Source organism: Oryzias melastigma, linkage group LG4 (assembly GCF_002922805.2).
Source record: "Oryzias melastigma strain HK-1 linkage group LG4, ASM292280v2, whole genome shotgun sequence".
Lineage (NCBI taxonomy): Eukaryota > Metazoa > Chordata > Actinopteri > Beloniformes > Adrianichthyidae > Oryzias > Oryzias melastigma.
In genome coordinates this window covers 15,452,866-15,476,370 of record NC_050515.1, presented here as the reverse complement: position 1 = coordinate 15,476,370, position 23,505 = coordinate 15,452,866, and the positions used below count along the sequence as shown (strand labels likewise).

General features: G+C 36.0%; 2 protein-coding genes and 1 long non-coding RNA gene across 4 annotated transcripts in view; 1 reads left to right on the top strand and 2 right to left on the bottom strand.

Annotated features, from left to right (window-relative positions):
* The window catches only part of jak1 (Janus kinase 1), a 29,782-nt gene extending 14,959 nt beyond the window's left edge, over positions 1 to 14,823 (bottom strand). Inside the window, exons 1-10 of the mRNA XM_024278111.2 lie at positions 14,356 to 14,823; positions 9,666 to 9,874; positions 8,670 to 8,793; positions 5,068 to 5,218; positions 3,695 to 3,858; positions 3,329 to 3,594; positions 2,740 to 2,855; positions 2,353 to 2,535; positions 1,840 to 1,997; positions 996 to 1,110 (exon numbers count right to left, since the gene is read on the bottom strand). Coding sequence (XP_024133879.1) covers positions 996 to 1,110; positions 1,840 to 1,997; positions 2,353 to 2,535; positions 2,740 to 2,855; positions 3,329 to 3,594; positions 3,695 to 3,858; positions 5,068 to 5,218; positions 8,670 to 8,793; positions 9,666 to 9,867 — 1,479 coding nt within the window. The 5' untranslated portion in view covers positions 9,868 to 9,874; positions 14,356 to 14,823. The remainder of the gene's footprint in view (positions 1 to 995; positions 1,111 to 1,839; positions 1,998 to 2,352; positions 2,536 to 2,739; positions 2,856 to 3,328; positions 3,595 to 3,694; positions 3,859 to 5,067; positions 5,219 to 8,669; positions 8,794 to 9,665; positions 9,875 to 14,355) is intronic.
* A 3,312-nt stretch (positions 14,824 to 18,135) lies between these two features.
* Positions 18,136 to 20,319, bottom strand: LOC118598673. The gene is made up of 2 exons (XR_004947763.1): positions 19,803 to 20,319; positions 18,136 to 19,312 (listed from the first exon to the last, which is right to left on the bottom strand). It is a non-coding gene; the product is annotated as an uncharacterized LOC118598673 (long non-coding RNA).
* Positions 20,320 to 20,886: 567 nt separating this feature from the next.
* Positions 20,887 to 23,505, top strand: part of ak4 (adenylate kinase 4) — a 7,865-nt gene continuing 5,246 nt past the window's right edge. Inside the window, exons 1-3 of one of the 2 annotated variants that reach the window (XM_024278557.2) lie at positions 20,887 to 21,358; positions 21,466 to 21,611; positions 22,016 to 22,135. In XM_024278557.2, the coding sequence (XP_024134325.1) occupies positions 21,470 to 21,611; positions 22,016 to 22,135 (262 nt within the window). In that variant the 5' untranslated portion in view covers positions 20,887 to 21,358; positions 21,466 to 21,469. Of the gene's footprint in view, positions 21,359 to 21,435; positions 21,612 to 22,015; positions 22,136 to 23,505 lie in introns of both variants that reach the window. The other variant, XM_024278556.2, reaches the window with a different exon arrangement.

The following is a 23,505-nucleotide window of genomic DNA, read 5'->3' as shown; positions in this document are numbered from 1 at the left end:
GACTGACAACGCTGTGCTGCAACACACTTTGAGTAACACGTAAATTACGTAATGTTTACAACACGCTTAAACCGGCGAGTTCAGTGAAAAGTTTGTTTGTAAATTCGCTCGTGTGGTTTCCTGTTTAAGTCGTGAATAGCCCCAACTTCATAGAAAGTGATGACGATCAGCTGCGGCGTGCGTCAAAATTTGAACCAAACGAAAAGGATTCGCAGCGACGCAGAGGTCAGTCTGCAGACGCAGGACGTGAACGCCTGAGGTGGAAGTTTCTCTCGCACTTTTAATGTTACGAAAAGACTACGGCGCACCCAACTGAGCTGTGACGCTGGCGGTGTAAGCGAGGGGTTATCCATGTATGAGTGTAGACCCCAAACAAATTGGAAGTCATATCTCTGTGCCTCACTTCTACCCACCTGTCAGCTTTGCTGTTGTCTGCCTTTCTGTTCCTTTCAGAACAAACTCGTCTCTCCGATATCAGAAAGAGCTCGGATCATCATGGTGCAGACAACCCACAGCAGCTTTGTGTTTGACCACAATCATAAACATACATACATACAGCCTTTGGTGTCTGTCATTGCTGCTGTGAAATAGACGTATGTTTTTCCGCCGCACATCTTATGCATCACATTCAACCACAAAGGTTCTCACTGGTTATTTTGGTCCATAATGGTCTTATGTTGTTCAAACTCACAGACAAGGGCAATAGAAATCCACCAGCCGTGTGAATTCACTTCAGAGGAGTGGAGGTAGAACCAAGACAGACCTCTGTTGTGTTATTTTGTGTGAATTTCAGATTTAGGTCACATTTATGTCAGCAGATTCTCAACTTCCACCATCTTAGTAACAGTAAACAGTTAACCAAAGTGTTTTTATTAAAAACTTGAAAAAGTTAAGAAAAAAAAAAAGGGAATCTGCTTTTTTAAGGAAAATATTATGATTTAAAGTCAACTGCATAATATACTTCTTCTAAAAATCAAATAAAAGAAGAAACCCACCTCATGACAGACGACGGTGATGATAATGAACTCAAAGTTGGTGCAACTCCAGCGGAGCACGTAGGACCCGTCTTGATTGCCTTCCTGACGCAGCTTTTGAATGGCGTACTCCGTACTGGAGAAGAAACAACAGTTATGATGTAACTCTTGCAAATAGACTAAAGGTTGTGAAGACTTTTTGCATATAGTGTAAGGTCAATATTTTTTAAATATGTTGTTGTTCATTTTTTCAAATTTATTAAGGACCAAACAGGTTTTCCGTGAGTTCAAAAATGTGTGGAGGAGGGGTGTGAGCTCTCCGTTCAGCTGCAGCAGGACCGGTGAATCCGGGCACACTGACAGGAGAAAATTTCAAAGGGAAATGTCACAGCGTTTACAGAAGGAAGAGATACGCATTTAGCTGTTTAACAAGATCTGGAAAAGTCACAGTCGATTTTTCAAACTTGAGTTCAGGTTTTACTACAATTATGTTAAGAATGTACTGATATTCAATTCCCTACAAACTGGTTAGTTGATTACGTCCATAACATTCCCTCTGCTGTACAACTATGTTGTTTTGGCACAGCAATTATCGCCACACCCAACTGGCGTTTGCACAGACACCTTGTGCATCAAGATACGGTGCTTTACCTTTATTTGTAATGGCCTGCTGTTATGTTGAACTGCTACATGGCTAAATTGACAACAAAATGTCATCATACCAACCCTAACTAAGAAATTGTAAGCAATTTCTGTATAGAGAAAAAGTTGTGCAAAAAATTGCTTAGAACCAGGTTCATAAAACGTAGCAGAGCAAAAAGAATACAAATAGAACAAGTAAAAGTTGAAAATTGTGAATACTAACCAGATAGGACCGTGGCAGCCATCTTTAATGTTGTTCACCACAGATGCTGGAGCAACTTCCTTGCAAAGGTAGTGATGGGCATCTACGGTGAGCCTGAAGTACCCATCCACAAGGGCCGCAAACGACAGCGCCTCGGGCTTGGAAGCCAATTCCACCACCTGTCATCATGCAAAGACGAGACAGAGTTGGAGCAAAATTACTTTTTCAAGAGACAGGTAAGCACTGAATTTTTTTATGTTTAAAGGTCTGAAAAAAACTGAAAAGTGCTACCATGAGTTAAAAAACTTTTTTTTTTTTAATACTAATTTATCTCTCAATTTTTATGTAATATTTTGATGGGATATCAAATTCATAGAGCTTTTACATAATCTTTGTAGTTGTTAAGTTTTCACTACATAGAGCTTTATTATTTATCAGGTAAAATATTAGGACAAAAATCTAATTGGCTTATCGAATTAACTTTGAAAATATAAAAAAGGTTTTCTTTTTTTGTCTTTTTTGATTGAGTCTCACCATCTTCTTGTTGTCCTGGCTTTTGATGGTGACTGTGCAATCTTTGATGACCGTATGTGTGATCTCGTAGAAGTCACAGAATATCACCCAGCCTTCGCTTGCTTCTGTCTTCTTGTCGTTCTTCTGTTTGACGTCCTGCTTGTTCTTCTTAGTCTTTTTTTTCTCTCTGGACACAACCGAATCCTGTTTCAAAGTAAACGGCAAGTCCTGACATTTAACATTGTTTGCTCAGTGTAAAGTGTAAACTCAGCTACATTTACTCAATGACAGGTTGATTAAATCATAAGTAGTATTTGCTGAAGTGACATTTAAAAGTGAGACATTTATAATTTATCAGTTTCATGAAACTGCAGAGCCAAAATTTTTATTTACATTTTTCATACTCACAATAAACGGTTTCTTCCTCCAGGAAATGCCAGTAATGCCGGTAACAAGAACCTGCATGTCACAGCTTGTCTGCATGTTCTGACTCTGAGTCTGCCCCTGACTCTGATTATAGTACCCTAAAAACAGAAGTGAAAATCATAAAATCTCCTATTTTAGCACACATTTTAACAATACATCATTTTATCAAATGCTTCAGTCACTTAGTTGTTGCTTTTTTTGTAATATACGGGTTTTATGAGTGTATGCTTCACAAACAGAGTAGTTTGCTAATAACATTTTCATGTTTGGAAATCTGTGGTCTGGTTTAGTGTGCGATGGTTTGGATCATGTGACAGGAGCACAACTTGTTTCTTTCATTTTTGATTTTGCATTTGTTCCCTGTTGAGTCAATTCAAATGAAATGTAAACATCATGTTTAATGATAAATAAGTAACTGTTCAGTATCTGAACAAACACTTTCAATGTTTCTGACATGTGTATGTGTGTGCTACCAGAAGCAAATGTGCTTTTATTTTTAGAAACGTGGGAAGAAAACGACCAATAAATTATAAACTGGAGATAAATATTGTAAAAAGTTTTTAATCCTTACCATAGTAACCGTTGCAGACCTCTTCCTCCTGCACTACACTGAGCGAGATGGGCTCGATTAGCTCACTGCCAAGGCCACTGGTCAAGCCCTCCAGTGTAGCCAGGTACTTGATCTTCAGGTCATAGGTCGTAATGTTGCTCTCCAGGACTGTTCCATTATTGAAATCCCCAAGGAATTTCTTGAACACGTTGTTGATGCGGACGCGAGTCAAAATGTTGCGCTGTTTAATGTTGCGGTTCAGTGATTCTGGGATGAAATGTTTGTAACTGGTGGAGGTACAGCAGAAAAAGGAAATTTGTACAAAATGTTTTAAACCTCATTTAGCTTGTTTTTCATTATGTTTAGGAGATTTTGAGTGAGGCTTACCTGATATCACGAGATACGGCGGACAGACTGGTACTTGTGGCCAGGGCGTGATGAGTGATGGCGAGCACAGCCATCCCTAAGCACTCGTTTTCTATTTCGTGCTGCTCGGTCTCTGACTGCACGGTTCTCAGTGGAACCATTCCCGTCTGAAAGTCATGCTGAGCCTTTGCAACACAAAATGTATGCACTTAGCTTTATGAAATCAATCCATCTTTTTAAATCGTAAAAACAATAAATTTGTAATTTTATAAAGACAACTTAAGAATTTCTTATAACAAAAATAGACATTTCTTTTTAAATTTCTCAACAGTTTTGCAGGCATTTCTAAAGATTAGCATTTCTGGTTCATTTATTTATACTTTTATTTGTACTCTCCTTTAAATTTTAAAGTTCGACTGAATATTTTAAAATGTTTTACAATATTTACAAAATGTCCTTGAAAGACCCTGACTATAATTTATAGACATTAAAATAAATGTGAAGAAACCTTGTGAATTTTTAGATTTTATTCATATTTTCTCTTTGGCTTTGAAGCCAAAAAAGTCCCATAATTAGATAAAAGTTAAGCATAATCGTTGTCTTTTGATGTAAAAACTCTGAGGGCAAATTTATTAATAAATATAACTATCTCATTATGAAGATAATCCTTCATTCCTTAAATATCCAAACTTTTTTCCTGCTGCTTTTAGCAGATCATTAATTATTATGTATAAATTTGTAAAGAAAAAGACTATTTATCTCTTCACCACATCATCCTACAAAACATTTATTTAATTATTTCAGTCAGCCAATGGGAACGCAAATAATGTCGAAGGGAAAATGTATGTACGCACCAATTCAATGGAATGTATGGACTACACTCCGTTACCAGGAAGTTTTTTTAACTTCACATTCCTTCACCTCAAACTACTCCAATTTACGCTGGAAAGTTTACAGCTCATTAAGCTCAGAGCCACTCCTCCTAATGCGAGATGCATTCCAGCCAAGCAGTTTTTTTCTCCAAAAAAGAAAAAGTTGTGGCTTTTAGAACTTCAAAGATCATTTATATTTAAATGAAATCACACTAATTAAACACAGAGCTTTGCTTAAATTACTTTTCTAATACTTTGTACAGAAGCATTTTAAACTGTTTGTGAGTTTATAGAAAAACTAAAAATAAAAGTATATGAGAGGTAACAAAACTGCTTTAAAAGTAAATGATTCCTTGGGCTTTTAGATATGTTGAACAAGAGTTGTAAAAACCATAAAAATTTAAACCCATTGCAGGTTAATGCTATGCCAAAAAATTAAATAAAATGTTTTTTAAAGTCAAAACAGAGTTGAAAACTGAAAAAAGTCCCATTTAACAGGTGATGTCTTCTGTCCATACACACCTGAGCAAACAGGTAATCCAGAGAACCCCCATCAAAAAGAGGCGTTCCCTCAGGAGTCTTCTGATTGCCCTGCCCTCTGAGTTTACTGATGCAGTGTCTCCAGACTGGCGACTCTCCTTCAGCGGTGCCGTGCCAGTTCCTGAAATAAAATCTAATAAAGAGACAAAAAATGTAAAACATAAATGAGAAATAAAAAAAATACTGCAAACTTACTTGTAATTATATGAAATGATTACTGTATGCTTCATTTACATGGTAAAATTGTAAAACAATGCCAAATATTTTGAACTCTTTGACACTAATTTAAGTTTAAGAAACCAGAAAATTAAGAGTAAAAAGACAAACGTTAATTCTGCTTAGGATAGATGAAGGTTTTATCTGGGCTTACAAGTATGAGCTGGAAATTTGAATGCTTCCTGTATCATAAGCAGTTACTAAAACCGAGAACTTCGAATGACCCTTACTTTTTCCTGAAATGTTCACTTTCATTTTTAAATCAATCTGAAAGCTCTAGTTGACAACATCAACATTCATTTTGTTTGTGAGTTTTTACCATTTTGGTTTCTCTTTAAACTATGCTTCAATACACTGGAAGAAAAACCTGATGCTTTAAGTGCAGCAGCACAGACGGAATAAAAACAAACTGAACAGTCCATACTGCAAACATCTTTAGTATAACGTATAACAATCACAAAACTAATATTTAAAAGTAGGGCAAATGCTAGAGCTTTTTCAGCTGAAGCCTATATATGGAGTAGCTTGTATATACATGAATTTATTGTCTAACTTAATGTAAAAATGCAGAAACTTTGATCTCCGTATGTAAATTGTTCTGTACCAGTTGACTGTAGATATGTTAGGATCTAACCTTCTGAGAAGCTGTGCCTGCTTGGCTGACAATGACAAGTTGCAACAAGATGCTCGTCCACAAGACACTTGTGATGCATGCCCTATTTTGGCTCCATGCACCGATAGTTTTCTTTAAGTTTTCATGAGGCACAGACAAAGAGGAAGTGTGACCGACACCACAGTGAAGTGTTTCTTCCTTGCACAAATGCTGCTTGCACAATCTCATCTTTTGATGGGAACATCATCCTCACTTTGAGAAAAAAAAAATGGTACAAAAATAATAATTAAAACAAAAAAACTAGGGCACTATAAAACACACCTCAAACCTTGTCACACTCTCCTTTAAATGAATCATCATAAAATTCAGGAAAAATGAGTAGTTTCTGTTAATGATATAATTTTACTTAAAAATCCAAACACTGTTTTTCTACTTTTTGATTCTACACAACAAAACCACTCACTGTTGATTGTGGATGTATCCCATTTAGAAGATTGTTCAGAGAGTTCTATCATACACCTTTGCTGCACAGAACAACTGCATAACTTCAGCATAAGGTTGTATCAGTTTTACTCAACTGCACCGAGTTACCTGGAATCAAATCTCAACTTAACTGGTAAACAAACTGTGTGAACAGTAGAAGAGAAGCAGAAACTTGACTTTGCAAACAACACGTTGCAATAGAGGACAACACAACAAAAAACTTGATAGACAACATAGAATACAGCCAAGAGCAAAATGTTCAGCATGTGTAATAAAGCCACTCCTTAATAACTAAATATCCTGAACTGTAAACGTGCATCGCAATGTCACTCTATCTACACGTGCATTGACGACTCTAGTTAAAACCATTGGAGTACAGAGACGTTTTCTGTTGTCGTTTGCTGGTGTCTCTCAGTGAAATCCAAAACAGACTATCATTTTCCTTAGATGTCCTAAGCAGTGCTGTGTCATCCGTTTGACTTTGTAAAAATGGTTTTGATTGCACCCCTTTCATGACTTTCTCCAATTCATCTTATTCTAGATACTTCACTCCTCAAGCACGTACCAATTTTCTCACATGCTTTGGCATTTTTTACAACAGATATTGCATTATGGGTGAAAACTTAAATGGTATAATTTCAAGACCAGTCTAAAAATAACCCAAATCTCAAAAAGTTAAAAAAAAGACAAGAAATGTATTTGACATGTTAAAAAGTTTTGCTGAGACCGACAGTGAATATAAGATAACAATTAATAATCTTCCTTTGAAATGTTAGCATTCTAAGTCCTATTTTAAATAGTGCATAACTTAAAGAGCTGCCATGCATAAACATGTTAGGGTTTGAATCCATTTTAGATACAATATAGATCCTGTTAAAAGCCTCTTCCATACACGTTTTGTGTTCATTCTAAGGCTTGAAGTTCACTTCACAGATTATCTTGCTTTGTTATTTAACAAAGCTCATTGTCTTTACAAGATATCATTTTACCCACCGACTGTAAATGAGAATTGGACTAAGTGACCCCTCCCTTATCATGTTCCAAACAGGAAGCGCCTGCTGACCCCAAGAAGCCAAAATCCCATAGACTTCTACTGAGAAATAAAGAGTTACTTCTTATTATTTGTCATAATAATAGTTCATGCTCTGATATCCTTCCTTCTTGCTCATTTTATTTTTTTCCAACTAGTACAAGTTACTGAAGTTATAAATTGGCCAATCAGATGCCTCAATAAAAGCATGAGCTGCCTGCTGGCCCCCACATTGAACATTCTAAATGTTTGATCGACAGATCCTCGCAAGCCCACTTTTAAGTGGAAAGGGTGTGGACGTCCAACAAGCTCACTCCTGATTGGTCAGAAAGGTTGACACACACTAACTCGGACCAATCACTGCTTACTGACGCGTCTGGCTTCAACTGGCGGCATTGATATTTTTAAAAAATACAACTGAATGGACTTCATTTCGCTGGAGCTGGAAGAAAGCCGTTTTTAAGGGTGACATCACACTCATTCGGTCCAGTTCTCATATACAATGATTTTCACTAGACTTCTTCTTAATGATTAAGTTGTGTATAATAGTGTGAGATAAAAAAAGTATTAATTTCTTTGAGCACTGATACAATGGCACAAATGAGCAATAGCAGAATAGAAGCCTCTTAATATCCTCCCTGCTGTTGTCTTTGGCTCTGTAAGGCTATAAAGACTTTTGACTCATTAACATCTAACAAATGTTCTGCAAGGATTCAACACACCCATTTTGTCTATTGTATTACAAAGTATAATCTTGTGATTACATCCCCAGAGAAGGATGTATAATTGATTTTCCATGTTACAGACTTTAAAATAGAGATGAAAATAAATGCCTCAGTCCTGTTGCAAACAGCCAACGATGCACCTATGCTGTGGAAGTGAAGGGCATGTGAAGAGAAACGCTTCCCTACAATAACTGAACGTGAAATTCATTTTTAAAACCAACTGTATTTAATTGTATAATCAAAATACCTTATATATTTCTGCTATATTTCTAACAGTGAAGCATGGTTCATAGGTATTCAAGAGAGAAAAAAAATGTTGTTGCTGGTGTTACTGGTTTTATAGACTTAAACTGTCAAAATCTAAAGATGGACTCAAATCCAAGATGACCGCATATTTCCTCGTGAACCAAAGCTTTGAAAATTGGAGCACAAAACACAAAAACTGTTGTTTCAGGAAAATAAAAAAGATGACATTTCACTTTAGTACAGTTAAATTTAGATGTGAAATCAGTCTTACCTCATACGATAGTGTAATTTGAGATTGGTTTCATCTGTGATCTTGAACTCGTAGCTGGGAGGGTACCAAACACCAGTCGTTTCATTGTACAGGGCAAACAGATTGTGGCACAAAGGAGTGATTGCTGAGCCAAAGAAAAATAGGAAAAATATTTAATATTCAGAAAGAAAGCTAAAGGTAAACTTGAGGAATAAGGTACTTTCAGAAAAAGATGAATAGATCAACATAAGTTTCATTCTACAAGACCATAGATTTTTTACACTCAGCAACTCAGAATTTACAGACTCTTAATGTGAAAGTCACGTGCTTCAAAAAAAGTAAAACTTTAAATTCAACCGAGTGAGTTTATAATGCTAATGGTTGATGAAAAAATGAAAACCAATAGAAGTATTTCTATTGAACTGTGTAAGACCACTTTGCAATAGAAAACTGCACACTATTACCAAACCACAAAGAGGGAAATATTGATCGGATAAGAGCATTTTGTTTGGGATCTGATGCATTTTATTTTCCAAAGGCTTTCAATGACCAACACAATGATACACATTCATACAAACCTTAAAAATCTGGATTTAATAATTAAATATGAACACTAAAGATATCAAATCTGGCTGTTCAAGTCCAAGCTTACAATGATATCTATTAAACTGGCACTGCAAGCTAACAACAATCAGACCCCATCAAGTATGAGGAAAGTAAAGTCGAACCTTTGTTTGCTCATTAAAAGACTTTATTTTCAATCCATTAAATGTAACTTGATAGATCATCTAATGTATCAAAGTGACAGGGATCTGACCAAAAACCAAAGGTCATTTTAAAACTCGTATCTTTTTACTGTGGTATTTAATTACATCTTTTTCAGATTTATAACATTTCTAATGCAAATTTGTCTTAATTTTTCAAATTGCTTTTTTAAATATGAAATATTGGTAAAACCATGTATTAGATTACAAAAGATGATGAGTTTAAAAACATTTTTGCCTGTTATTTACTTACAACAACTCTTGGCAGCTTCCACACATAACTCCTCAGCGGTGTAGCATCCTTTGAAGAACTCCAGTTGGTTCATATTTTGCATGTAAAAGTGAATCTCCAAGCCTGAACTTGAGGCAGGAAGGGTTGGGATCTGGACCTTCTTACTTTTCCTCATCTTTAAACAGAGTTGCCTGCTCAACTCCATCACGCCTGTGGTTGACATTAAGCTCCTGCAAGGCAAAGTAAAAAATATATATATATATATATATATGAGAGAAAATGAAACAGTAAGGCAACAACACATTTTCTCAATGCAGCAGCAGCATCATAGATCTACATTTGGAGTCATAATTTAAATTTAGGGCATAAGGCTCATGAAAACATAAAAGTAAAAGTGCAAGAAATATGATGTTAGAAGTGAAATACTGTAGATATTATAACAGTATATAATTTGTAAATGAGACATATTTGATCTGATTGATCAAAATGAAGATGTGCCAAGACTTTAAAACTCTAAGGTGTAATCCTTAACATGAAGAAAATAAAAAATGGTATATACCTAGTAATCACAAAACATTGTTGTTTCGTTGTCTGTTTGTTTTAAATATCAATAAAACTATAATAAAAATGTAATATTGCTTTGTTTCCATGTTTTTACACTATTCCAGTAATTTTATGTCCAAACATTTTTTTAGTTCCTTTTTGTTCTTAAAGCCACACCAAGTCGGAAAGAAAACACAAACAACAACCATAAAACTGACAAAATGTGTCACCATTTCTATTTAATCATTTCACCACTGACCTAAATAGCTTTTTCTTGAGATGAAAAAACATCTTAGACATGATGCATGGCAGGAAATAAATCTTTGGGCCACAAAGCTCTTTTTTCCCACACAAGAATATTTAAGAATGGTTTGTAAATGATACTGCCTTGGACAATTAGCAACAAATACCAGCAAATATCCCAAAAAGTCCATGACCCATTGGGATGGGATATGTTATTTACTAGTGATGTTGAACTAACAAGAACATTTTTAAAGTTTTTTCATTGGACTAATCTTAATTATTTCAGTCCATGTTTATTACAAGGAAGAAGCAGACTAAAATATATTTTACTAGATTAGATAAGAGGTATGCTGTAAATAAGACTGCAGCTCTATCAGTTGTCATACACAGCAGAATAAAAAAAAACTGAAGAAACAATACATTGCCACACAACTTGAAAATACTATTATATGAAATGGGATCTTTACAAAAGCGTTAACATGTTTATTTAAAATATTGAGACTGTAGTTTCTAGTTGTACAAATATGTGCATGGATTATCCCTGCTTTGTCTGTGTACCATGTGACAACTTATCAAAACAAGACAAAGTGAAATCTTCATTGTCTACTTGGTTGAGTTCTAAACCACATATTAAATGCCCTGGAGTCAAAAGAAATATGGAACAGTTTCAACCAGGTGTTATTAAAGCTTTGTAAATTTCCGACCCCAGTCTAACAGATCCTTACTTATTATGATTCAGAACAAGAAGGTGAACATGCAAAATACCAAGAAGATCTCAATGGCTTTAATATCTGGGTTTTGTTAATGGAAACAAGTCCATCAACAGTCTGATCTGTCAGTTCAACAATAACGAGCCAAATTTAAAAAAGGCTACTAAGCTATTTTTAACACCAAAAGGCTCATAACAGCAATCACTTGTTTTAGAAACATTTATTAAAAAAATGTAACTTTTAGATATTTCTTATTACTTTTGGGGCTATGTAAATACAAGATGGAGTTAAAGAGCACGAAGCAGGTCGGAATTGTGCCTGAAGTACAATGAAGGAAAATATTCACAGCCATATCTTCACCATCAATTCTGACCCCTGACCCCACCCATAGCTGATTGGTGTGATATAAGAAATCTCATTTTATGTTCAGAAGGAAGCAAATTCACCCATTGATGGAGGAGGACATCAAACAGAGGTATTTTTAAACTAACGGGAAACCCCAGAAGACATTTAATCCTTAGGTTGTTTTTCTTTTTACTTTCACTTCTAGTGTTTGAAAACAAACTTTTGTATGACAGCTTTGAGGTTTAGACAGCAGGCAGAAAAAAAATCCCACATAATTGTAGCTTTCAGACGGCTTTGGCACTTTTATTACACCTGGTTTTCAACAGTAAACTAAATGGTTTCTGCTGAGACTAAACCCATCAATCAATTGATCAAAGTAAGCCAATGAAGATCTAACTAAAATACTTTTTTGAATCTGTTGCACTTGATATTCCGCGCTTTTTAGATTTGGACTCAGTGACATTAATGTTCTAATGTGCAAAAACTCTGGTGGAGCCTCCATGGCTTAAATGCTTGACTAAAGGCTTATTTTGACTGTTTTAATGACTTAAAATACATTTTGTTGGATGCCTTTGACACCTCTTTTTCCAATTCTCAAATGGAATGTGATTGTGAACCTATGGAAACTGGACTCTTTACAGATGTAAAAAACGATTTTCATAAAGGAATGCATTGTACGAAAAAAAAAAGATTAATTCTTAAGCTTCAACCAGAATGTCCTAATAGCTTCTCTCCAATCAACAGCTTTTTAAAAAGTAAATAAAAGACCATACATTGATTTTTTTTTTTATTATTATTTTTCAACTGACTGATTTGACATGTCTTGATCCTGATTTAGTTAAGAAATAAAAAGAAAAAAAAGGTGCTCAAAAAGAAGTGAAGTAAAGTTCTGGAACAGAACATCAGCTTTATTTTTATTTTACTATTAACCCTATATAATAATTTGTATTATATTTGAGAGACACATTTTTTAGACCCCTATCTCATTAGCAAGATAAACAAATTTCCATAAAGGCCCATTGAATATAAGTTGGTTAATGTTTCGGCCCTGTAGTTCGTCATCATTCCACTAGAGGAAGTATCTTATTTCAAAAATGGCTGCTTCCATGAAATTTCTAAATACTTAATTTAAGAAGAAAAAGTTATATTACTTTCCCAAACTTAATGGTGAGAATAACTCATCTATTGTTATTCTTTTTTAATTACTTTTGAAAGAATGTAAAATTTGTTCATAATAATTCTTTATAGTCCAGTTACATCATGTTTGAATATGTGGATCAAATTTGAGATTCATGATCAATGCTCATCAATGTAAGTCCTGACAATGAACATGGATATTAATGGTGTTTGTTTTTTTAGTTTACGTCAGATGATACAAAAATGAGTGAAAGCTGTGAAACAACCACAAAGAAAAAACAAATCTACAAGATAAGAACGTGCTGCTGAGACATTACATGAAGTTATCACGTGAAAAGATCTATCTACAAACATGTTTGTTTGTGTTAATGTCAAATAGCATTATAAATGCCAAAAAAGGAATTAGTCTCTCTTCCTACTACAAAATTAAAATCAGTAAGACAAAAAAAAGAAAAGTTTTGTGGGGTTACGATTAAATACAGTATATTTACATTAAACGGTATAGAACAAACTAAGCAAGACTGCAACAAATAAAGTGCCTTTAATTTGACATATTATTTAAAAAATGAAGAAAGAAATTAATTTGCAAAAAGGTTACTAGTGGTGAATATCTCATATTAGGCAAAAAAATAAAATAAAATTGTAATTTTCTGGGACAAAGTTTCTGTAGAGCGGCAGCAGATCATTAGAAATTCAAATCTGAATTGCAGGTGGCACCGTTGGAGTGGAATAAGGCTGCCCCAACTTCCCATCATCAATGCGTTTATGTGCTCTCCTGCTAGCTTACGGACCCTCACATCCCCAGCATAACATTACTGGTGCAACAAAACTGGCGAGCAATATTGGAGCTATCCTGCTGTACAGTTTGGGGCCAAATGCCCAATTGGAGAAGGGAAAACAACAACTTACATGGATCTATTTGAAAGTGGGTGCATAGGAATAGAGCTGAGCAGGAAGGTTGTGGCCCCACCCACTGTAGCACCTACGCCACATCTATAAGCTTTTTCAAGCTGCATGTTTTCATCTGCTCCTGATTCACAGCAAATTGAATAAAGAACTACTCATAAATGCAATATTGAGCGTAACTTCCCCTGTATATGTTCTCCATCATTAGATAAATGGTACAAGGACTTGTTAAAAATAAAATTTTCATTGGAGTGGGACTTTAACGATGTAATTGCGTATTAATTACTCAAGAAGTATTGCGGAAGAGTAGACAAAAACTATATGAATTTTATTTATTTATTTATTTATTTATTTATTTATTTATTTATTTGGGGGGGGGGGGTTAGTTATGAAAAAATATTGGCTAAATTTTATGTAAATATCACAATATATACTATTAGCTACTTGAAATGTATAACATTTAAATCTGCTTAAGCGACTTTTTTTTTAACATTGGTGTGACGTACGTTTTGGTGGCCCTATGAGCACTGATCGATCAAATTCACACAGCATTACAAAACCTAACAAACCGTAGTCTTTTCTAATCTCACTATTAACAGTATATTAATGGTCTTCTCTCTCGTTCCCTTTAGTTCACACGAACTAAACCAAGAACCAACATGTCGGTCGGTTAAAATTGAAGATAAAGCGTTTTTCCCCCTCGAATGGACTCCAGATTCTGTTATAATGTCAACAAAACAGCAAAAAAACGATGAGAAATAAGGAAAAAAATATTAGCGGAGTGCCCCTACTTTCGATGGAAACATTTTAAACGGTTTTTTACTCACCTAGCAAGCTTCGCCAGACAGCTGGCAACTTCCGTTTCGTTCAGAACATGAGACGTATTCACCGAGTTGGTTCCCTTTCTCGACGTCCTTTGAGTTGCTTAGTTGTCGTATTTTCCTCGATGTAGGGGAGAAAAAAATCCCGGAGGAAATTATCCGAACAAAAAAGCGAAGGTTAGCCCCGCTTTTTTCTCGATGTTGGCAAGTCTAAGCGAAGAATTAGCCCTCATCTGTTCCTGCTAACGCTTCCTGACAAGTGCCGTCCCCCTTCCCGAAAACAGCGTAGTGTCTAAAAAACTCGGTCGCTGATTGGCTGTTGATATGTGACTCATACGTCATCTAGCCCTCTCAGTCCACATTTATGTCTCTGGTCAACACACTTTCAGTGATTCCAAAATGTAAATGACAAAAGATAAGATGCATTTTATTTTATTTTATTTTATTTTATTTTATTTTATTTTATTTTATTTTATTTTATTTTATTTTATTTTATTTTATTTTATTTTAATTTCTTTATTTGGGAGGGAGTATCCTCCACCACTACCACAAACACCACCCCACCATGTACAAATAAACACAAAAACGTTACAGATACTATTTAATAATTTGCAACATGATGTCAATTAATAGGTGTTCTTTCAAAAAAAGCTCAATCAAACCAACTTAAAATGGGTTATAACCCTCTACCACATAGATTATGACAGATTTACTAAGCATGTAATAGTGAGATTTTTTCTAATAAAAATATTTGATTTGTTGCTTTTTTATTTGTAAACACAAAATGTTAAATTTAAACATATGTTTTATTAATTAAAAAAGTAAAACGATTGAAAAAGTGATTCTTTTTTTATAGCTTTTTGTGATTTTTTAAGACTATTATTAGATTTAATCTAGAAAATTTGACATTTTTGTTTTTATATATTTACTAAAAAAAACACAATTCTGTGGCAAAGTTGATGTTAAAAAGAGAAAACAGTAAATTTGTATTTATGAAAGAGTAGGTCTGTTATTGCAAATGCTTACACTTTTTGCATTTCCATTATTAAGAAATAATTTGGGAAAACAATGTTTTGTCCAATGGGAGAAATAGAGAAGCAGACTAAATTAGTAACCACAATTATGGAAAACAAAACTAGACAAACGTTTTTGTTAGCTGTGTTTATATATATATATATATATATATATATGTATTTATTTCTACCTAGATTGTTAGAGGCACTCCAGTTGTTTGACAAGGACATTGTTTAATAAAAAGTCTATTAATAGTTTACTTTCATTTGTCCAGTCTCCAAAACTTCTTCTGCACTTCAAAGGTGTATGGTTTGCAGCCAGTTATAAACCAAAGGTCAAATCCTCCTCTCCTAACCATAAAATGCATTGCAATGAGAGACCACTTAATGAATTAACCATTCTGATGTGCATCATGAAGAATCTCAGCTTCCTGAGGAAACAGCATTACTCTTATAAGCCGTCTCAGTGTGGGTTTTTCACCTCGCTCTATAATCAGTATAGACGCCCACTAAATCCTCCACCACGTCAACACCTTATCCTCGAACATGCTGTCGCTTTGCAGCCATTCTTTGCCAAACGGCTGCACTTCATAAAGTCCTATTTCAATATTGTGTGGGGGTGGAGATCAATCGCTTTACCATTGCTGTGGAAGAGCGACAAAAACGACCACATTTACATTGTAACTTCAAGGAAATACTGTCAAATTTTCTTTATGGTCATTATTTGTGGGATTTCACAAGCATCTTTTAGTATTTATTTAAAAAAAATGCATTGAATGTTTTTTAAATGTCTTTTTCCCCTTAAGATTTCCATTAGTGCTTAAAGGCTTGGGGAAAACATTCATGCTAAATACACTGTAATATTTTTATAAAAAGCAAAGAAAGGTCCTCATCTTTGCTTGTCAGGGAGGGATATTGTTATCATTTCTAAGAAATTAACATAGAGGTCACAGGTTTTAAACAGTTTTTTTCTTATTAATGTGTTACATGCAAAAATATCAACTATTTAGATTTTTTTTTAACTTACTGAGTTATAAAGTCAAAGAGAAATAAAGCACCATATTTATCTTTGCCGTTGAGTTATGTAACAATAATCATTTAAAAAATCAGTTTTTTAGCCGTTCTGACTCCAAGGATTTTCTCCAGTAGACATGGCTTCCCGTAACAGCTTTAACATAATTTATGCTGGATTTCCTGGTGGTTCTAAAATTGTCCTGAAGTTATGTGGGTGTGAGAGAAGTTGTTTATCTTCTTGTTGAAATAGGAAGGGAAATCGTCTGACGCCTCTGGCCCCGCGTCTGCAGCGGCTGACTCCAGACCTCCTTGCTCCCAATAACATAAAAACAGACCAGAAACGCCTGGTAACTAAATTCTGTAATGGATGTTACCAAGTTTAGCCATGCTATTTTAACAAATCATGTCTGGTTGGCAAAACAATGGACATGGAAAGTAAAACTTGATCCACAATAAAGCTTGGATGCAGTAAAGTTGAACTTTATTGTATGTTCATATGATGATTCCTATAAATATCTAAGTATTTGTGTGTAAAAAGCTAGCACCTGTAAGATTTAAAAGTTGATCCACATTTGTTTTTGTTCCTCCTTGTGAACTGCTGTCATCAGAATTGAATTCCTGCTTCTTGTGAGACTCAGACTTCCTTGCTTTTCTTTTTGCTTCCCACCTCCTCCAACACAGAACAACCCGCCAAGTCACGTCCCTGCTGCTGAGTTGGTCAGACCCAATAGCATTGAAGCAGAGGACCAAGCGGAAGACGACATGAGATTTTGGCTCTTAAAAAGCACCAAGGGGGTGGGTTCTTTTTGAGAGAGGGACTTCCCACATGGCACATCCCAGCAGTTTCGCACTGCCTTGCTGAAGGAAACAACCAAGATGAAAAATCCCCATGGTCGCTGACATCAGTGACTTCTCAAAGCACCACATTCTTGCATTTCATTCTCAAAGCTGTGAGTGAAACTGTATTTACAGAATGATTCTTCCCAGTCATGGAGTACCCAGCTGGCTTTCTGTTGTCAAAATTATGCCTTACCACAAAGCATCTAGGTTTCACGTGGCTCAGAGTCAGAAAAGCTGGTGAATGATGGTACGGTTAGTCTGCTAAGAGATAAACAAAAACAGCTAAAAGCCTAAAGGGAGTTTCCACCATAACAACAGCCATGTTCTTTCAGGGGAAACATACTAATAACAGGTGCACTGACCTGCGGTTTGATTTGCATGACTCAACAGCTCACATTCAAGAACAAGAAAAAAACAATAAAAGAGAATAAACATGAAGCTCCAAACAAATAAGAATAACTAGTTTGCAAAACTGTAGGCATTTGTAGCAGGAACTTTGGCCCATTAACTTATGTAACAACTTTTCTTTCAACACAAACAGTCCCAACAAAAGAGCTGCAGCTCCCCCTGCTGGTAACAATGTAGCACAGCTATTCTGGACTGATCCACTGAAGGCATAAACTGCACGTTTGGACGGTATTTCTCAGCTTTTGCATCTAAATAACTCTTTATTGTTATTATAATAAAAAACCAGACAGTTTTTGATATGATAAAATAGAAGCAGTTTGGTAAGATAAATAGTTTAATCTTGTGCAATCCTTTTTTATTTGTCCACTGGAATTCTAATAAAGTCAATCATGGGATTCTTTCAATTTGATTTTCCTATTTTATTCTTAAATAATAGCTATAATACACATGGTATCAGAGTTTTATTACTATAAAAAAATCTATGCGAAACTTCTTTTTTAAAGTTTAATTATTTTTTTTTTTTACCAACAAATCAAAATCAGCAAAGTATTAAGTTTGATATGCATAAATAAAGACTACTTAAGCTGATTCTCAACTTTAGTCTGGGGAAAAGTTCATTTTCTTTATGAGTAATCATCAAGTCCCAGGTGCAAATCCCGGTGGGTTGTGTGGAGTTTCCATGTTCCATTTTTATCTTTTTTAAATACATTTAGATGTTTAAATATGTGTAAATTATTCTGACCTACAGAGTAAAAATAAGGCTAGAGAATATAATTATATTTTTTTAATACCTTTGAAAATAAAGACTCGTGCACTTTTCACATCAGCCGTTTATTATCCAGACACATCAGTGACAAACATTTTGCTTTCATACTTACAGCTGTTGTTTGGTCTCCTCCCCCCGGCGCCCGTGTCAAGTTGGCAGCCATCCTTCAGTTATCACAGTACTGTACCTTCGATGGGGACAGCATCAGCACTGTGATAACTGAACCAGGGCAGCCTGTCAAATCTAGCAGTCCAGGAATTTCCTCTATGAATCATCCACTTTGCCAGTTGCACGATGACAAACAAGTTTCTCCTTCGTACTGCCATGACTCCAAAGTACAAAATGCAGTATAAATCTGTACTTGTTGAACTGCTTCTTCCCTAATAAGCATCAAAACTGTAAGATTTGATCCTTTTTTGTAAACTCAAAAAACTAAATCAAAGAGTGGAAATATACTAATATAATTGGTAATTAAGAATATGGGGAGATTAATTACAATCATAATGACTAAAAGGGTGCAAATAATATATGTCTCCAAAATATGCATTAAACTATAATAACACAATGTTGAGGGAACAAACGTTTTCAAAAGTTTTTAAAATGAAGCTTATTTTTCTATACCGATACTGATGACGTGTGATGTTTTTCACCCTACAGACAAATGACTGTATATTATTCATAGCAGCCACAAGGCTGAGTGACGTCAGACTTGTTATGATTCTGGCGGCGGGCTCCGCCCCCCTCCCGTAGCAAGGAGCGTCTCCAGCAGACCGCTGGCGTTGCGGGCCGACGTAACAGCTCCTCCTCCTCGTCTTCTTCCGTCCGCCCCTCCGCACTTCATGTAAACAACTCGATTAACCCCACCGCACAGGGCACTGCTCAAAAACGCCCGTGTCAGGCGTGGGCATTCACGCAACTTCTGCTGGGAAAAAAAAAAAAAGTCAGTGAAAAGGGTGAAAAAAGGCAAGGGGGCATACAGCCACGCGCCTCTTTGTCTGTAAAACGAGCCTCTAATTCATGTTGCGTGAAATCACAATGTAAATAACAGGAATTATAATAATAAATTGATGTGCGCCAGCGAGTGAGACAACTGGGAGGAGTGGAGAAAGACGCGCCGCAGCTTGTTGCTGTTCTCCATAAAAGAATAACACGTCAAAAATAAATATTGTAATGACAATCAAATAAACACAGACACCATTTGTTTTAAACATGTACTAAAATGCACTTACATTTGCGCTGCAAATGGGCTAAAATACTGAATATTGTGCAGCCAAACGTTAACGCCCAGCATTGCACTCACACACCCCTCCACAGGCAAAAACAAACAGCATGCTTCTCACTCAAAATGGATTTTTTCTCTCTCCTTTAAGCACACCTGCATTAAATGTAGAACACGCACTCTGCAAACTTACCTGCGATTCCCCCGTTTCGCTCCCCGTGTTGACATGAATATTTTTAATGACGCAGCAAGACCCCACAGAGCAACGTGATTGTCGCCATTTTTTGTTGTTATTGAATTCTCCAAAGCCATGTGACCCACCAAAAAAAAAAAAAAAAAAAATCGGGATCTTACAATTGGCTTCCCGAGAAAAGGTAAAGCACGTTTCACGATTATTAAATATCAACACAGATGATAAATGAAAAGGTTAGTCGTCCGAGTTGTTTGCCTGACGGATTAGTCTGGTTACTCCCCTGTCTGACGACTGAAGGCTGTGCGCATTACTATTTGACAGGACGCTGCCGTCGCCGTACGCCTCGCAACAAGTACCCACTGAATTCCTGCCGTCCGCAAATTACTCCAACTACTGCTGCACGTTATTTTTACCCACCCTCCTAATGGACAAAAGAAAACCACAGAAACATCACAATAAAAGCTGTAAACCTGCTGCCAGTACTGTCAACAAGTGGTGAAATCCGAGAATAGCTCCTCCACCAAAACTCTGGAAACAGTTGATTGAAGGTTGTCATCTTTCAAGCTATTTGGTTGAAATAAATATTTTAACTTTTTTAAATAGAATTACTTTTTTCTATAATTATTTTTAAAGTTCAATGGTGCACACATTCTGTTATAGAACTGTCAAACTAATTGTAATTTTGTTTATTCTTGTTTGGCTTCACGATTTAATCAATTTATCGAATTCAGATTGAGTAAACATTCATTTATTTCAGATGACAAAATCTTGTTATCCTATTCTAACCTGTTATCAACAATTGCATTCAAACTTACTTGGCTCTTATTTGGAAAATCTCCATTTAATTCCTAATTCAATATGCACAGGCTGCCTCAAAGAATAGAATAGAATTGTATCACAGACTCGAGGTCCTTATGTCAATACAAAAATAAATGAATAAAATAACAAATAAATAAAACAAAACAAAACCTGCAGAATAACTGAAATACAAGTAAAAATAAATGATCAACTTTAAAACTTCATAGCAATATTGAGGACTGATAAGGAAGAATGATTTCATCATCTGAATTGTAGAATAAAACAATCCTTATATTTTTTCGGTACGTGAAAAGTGGCTCATTTGCCTATTTTATTTTATTTTATTAGTTTATTTTTTTATTTTATTTTATTAAATACAGCAAAGTAAAAAAGCACCTAGGCTGCATTAAAATGCACCTTATTGACATCTTGTCCAATGACTACGTCTACCAGAATCCTTTGCGCTCCTCACTCATCCGCGTGTTTTCCGGATGACGTTGCCAGGAAAATAGGGCGTTCTTAAAGGCGCAGACGAGCCGCGCGCATCTGCAGAAGTGGGTAAAACGGGAAGAAAAAAGGGCGTTTTGACTTTAGAGTCAGAGTAGAAACGTGACGAAGTGTGCATAGGCTCGTGCGTTCGGTGAAAAGACCACTGCTCCGGTGACACGTACGTTCCATTTTCTGTTGGCGGGGTTTCAAAGTGGCCGCAAACCTTTTGTTTTTGTCGTGATTTCGTGCAACATATTAAGAGTCAAAGGGTAAGTGTTTCTGGGCATAAACATGACAAATAACACATTTAACACCCTTAAATAATTATTGTTTTTACATATCACAGTCACGTTCTTTTTCCCCCCACCCACAAAGGAGATATGGCAAAATTATTCCGTGCTGCTATCCTGGGACCCCCAGGATCAGGAAAAGGCACGATATCAAAGAGGATTGCGCAAAGCTTTGGCCTGCAATATGTGTCCAGTGGCGACCATTTACGCCAGGGCTTACCGGCCAACACAGGTAAGATGGATTCTGTGCATGCAGAGCAGCCCAAATATTAATACTGTAGGGTTTTATGGCAGCTCACCACTATGTGTTTGTATGCTTCCCTCTCATTTGACTGTATTTATTTACTTTAAAAGACCTACAGCTGGAATAACTTCAGTATAATAACCTTAAAAATAGGGATGTTTTGTAGTTCAGATGGAGGCCTTGCGTGTTTAGCTTTTTTGTTTGGATGATAAAAATCTGTCTGGTGGTGATTGTGTGTTTTGGAAGTGTAAACCTGTGATAAAGCACCAACTGAAGCTTCAGGTTGCAGTGACAGAAAATGGGCCCCAAGAGTGGCACCGGACCAGACTGGTCATGTTCCGTCTATTCCTGTTTTTTTTTAAGCAAACATAACATTTCTGTTTATCTATCAGAGGCAGGGTTGCAGATGAAAACCTACATCGAGAGAGGCCTCTCAGTCCCTGACCACGTCGTAACCGGACTGGTTCTCCCCAAACTGGAACAGCTGAGCAGCCACAGCTGGCTGCTGGATGGTAAGACACAGCCTGCTTTTGTGACTGCGCAGCCGTGTTTGCATCTTTCCATTTGATTCGTTCTTAACAAGCATACTCTTTGTTTGGCATTGCTGAGTTTACCTTGTGTTTCCAGCATCTGTAATTTGGAAACATGCTCTGCAGTAGTGCAGCGTCATGGTGATAGTGTGAGCTGCCTGCCGATTGGCCAATACGGATGCCTCCCTAAAATCTCACAAAGGGAAACTAAATCACAGGCAGGACCATATGTAAGCACTTTGTTGGGTTTTTTGCAGTTTCATGAAAGGGGGCCATGAGCGCTACCATCATTAAATGAGTCTAACGAGAGGAGCATATATACTTTTATTACATTATGGAGTTGTTTAGCAAAAAAGAGTGAATTTAAAGAAAAATAAAAGTCAAATAAGGTCATTAAACAAGTCACTGCTTGCTACTTCTGTAAAAAAAAAAAAAGTCAAGTTGGGACATCTTTGTTGTTCTCTTAGGAATACTTGCTTCAGAGCCAGGATTGTAAATCAGCACATCCACCAAACTACTAACCAGCGATGACAAATTATAAAAATTTAATCTGGAATACTCATGGTGCTAAAGGACTTTTTGGCTTTTATTTATTTGCTCTAGGGCAGACTGTAGCATCTTTGTGATCGCTCAGATGAACCAAAAGTCATCCAGCAACATGTCAACATTACACAAATTTACAACACCCTGCAGGCAGATTATCTGACTTTCCTGTTACCGCCTGATGGCACATGTGTGTTAGTTGATACTCAAATGTCACATAAGAAACTTTTAAACTTTTTTTTGGGCTGATAACTTTTTACGATGGAGTGAAGGGTTTACATTTTTTGTTTTTGTTACAAGTTTGTTAAGGAGCTTTGAACAGGAGTTTTTCAGGTTTGACAGCCTGCTTTTAAACACACCTTGGATTTTAGGAGATGAACAGAAAATGATACTTGACTTCAGACAAAAGACGAACATCTTTAGATGAGACTTGACCCATAAAGATGTTTGTAGTTTTGTTCTCATGCCGGATTAGCATTTTGTGTGTTTTAAACATCCGCTTTTGACAGGTGTTCCTTGTGTGTATAAATGAAATGTTTTGGTTTACCTGCATTTGTACCAAAATCCCTAAAATAGTTGTGCTTTTATCATTTGAGCTCCTGGTAAGGTGTAAATATCCTACAGCAGCTTAACAATAAAGATTTATTCACAGTGTATAAACTTGTCAGGGCTCCAGGACAGTTTTTGACCTTTTTACGTCAAAAATATTTTCTTTCTTTCAAGTCTTCCGTTGTTTTTTGACCCCGTGTATTGTCGGGTCAATGTCTCGTTGCTTCACCTGACCTCTTTGGGTCACTCTTGTCAGGATA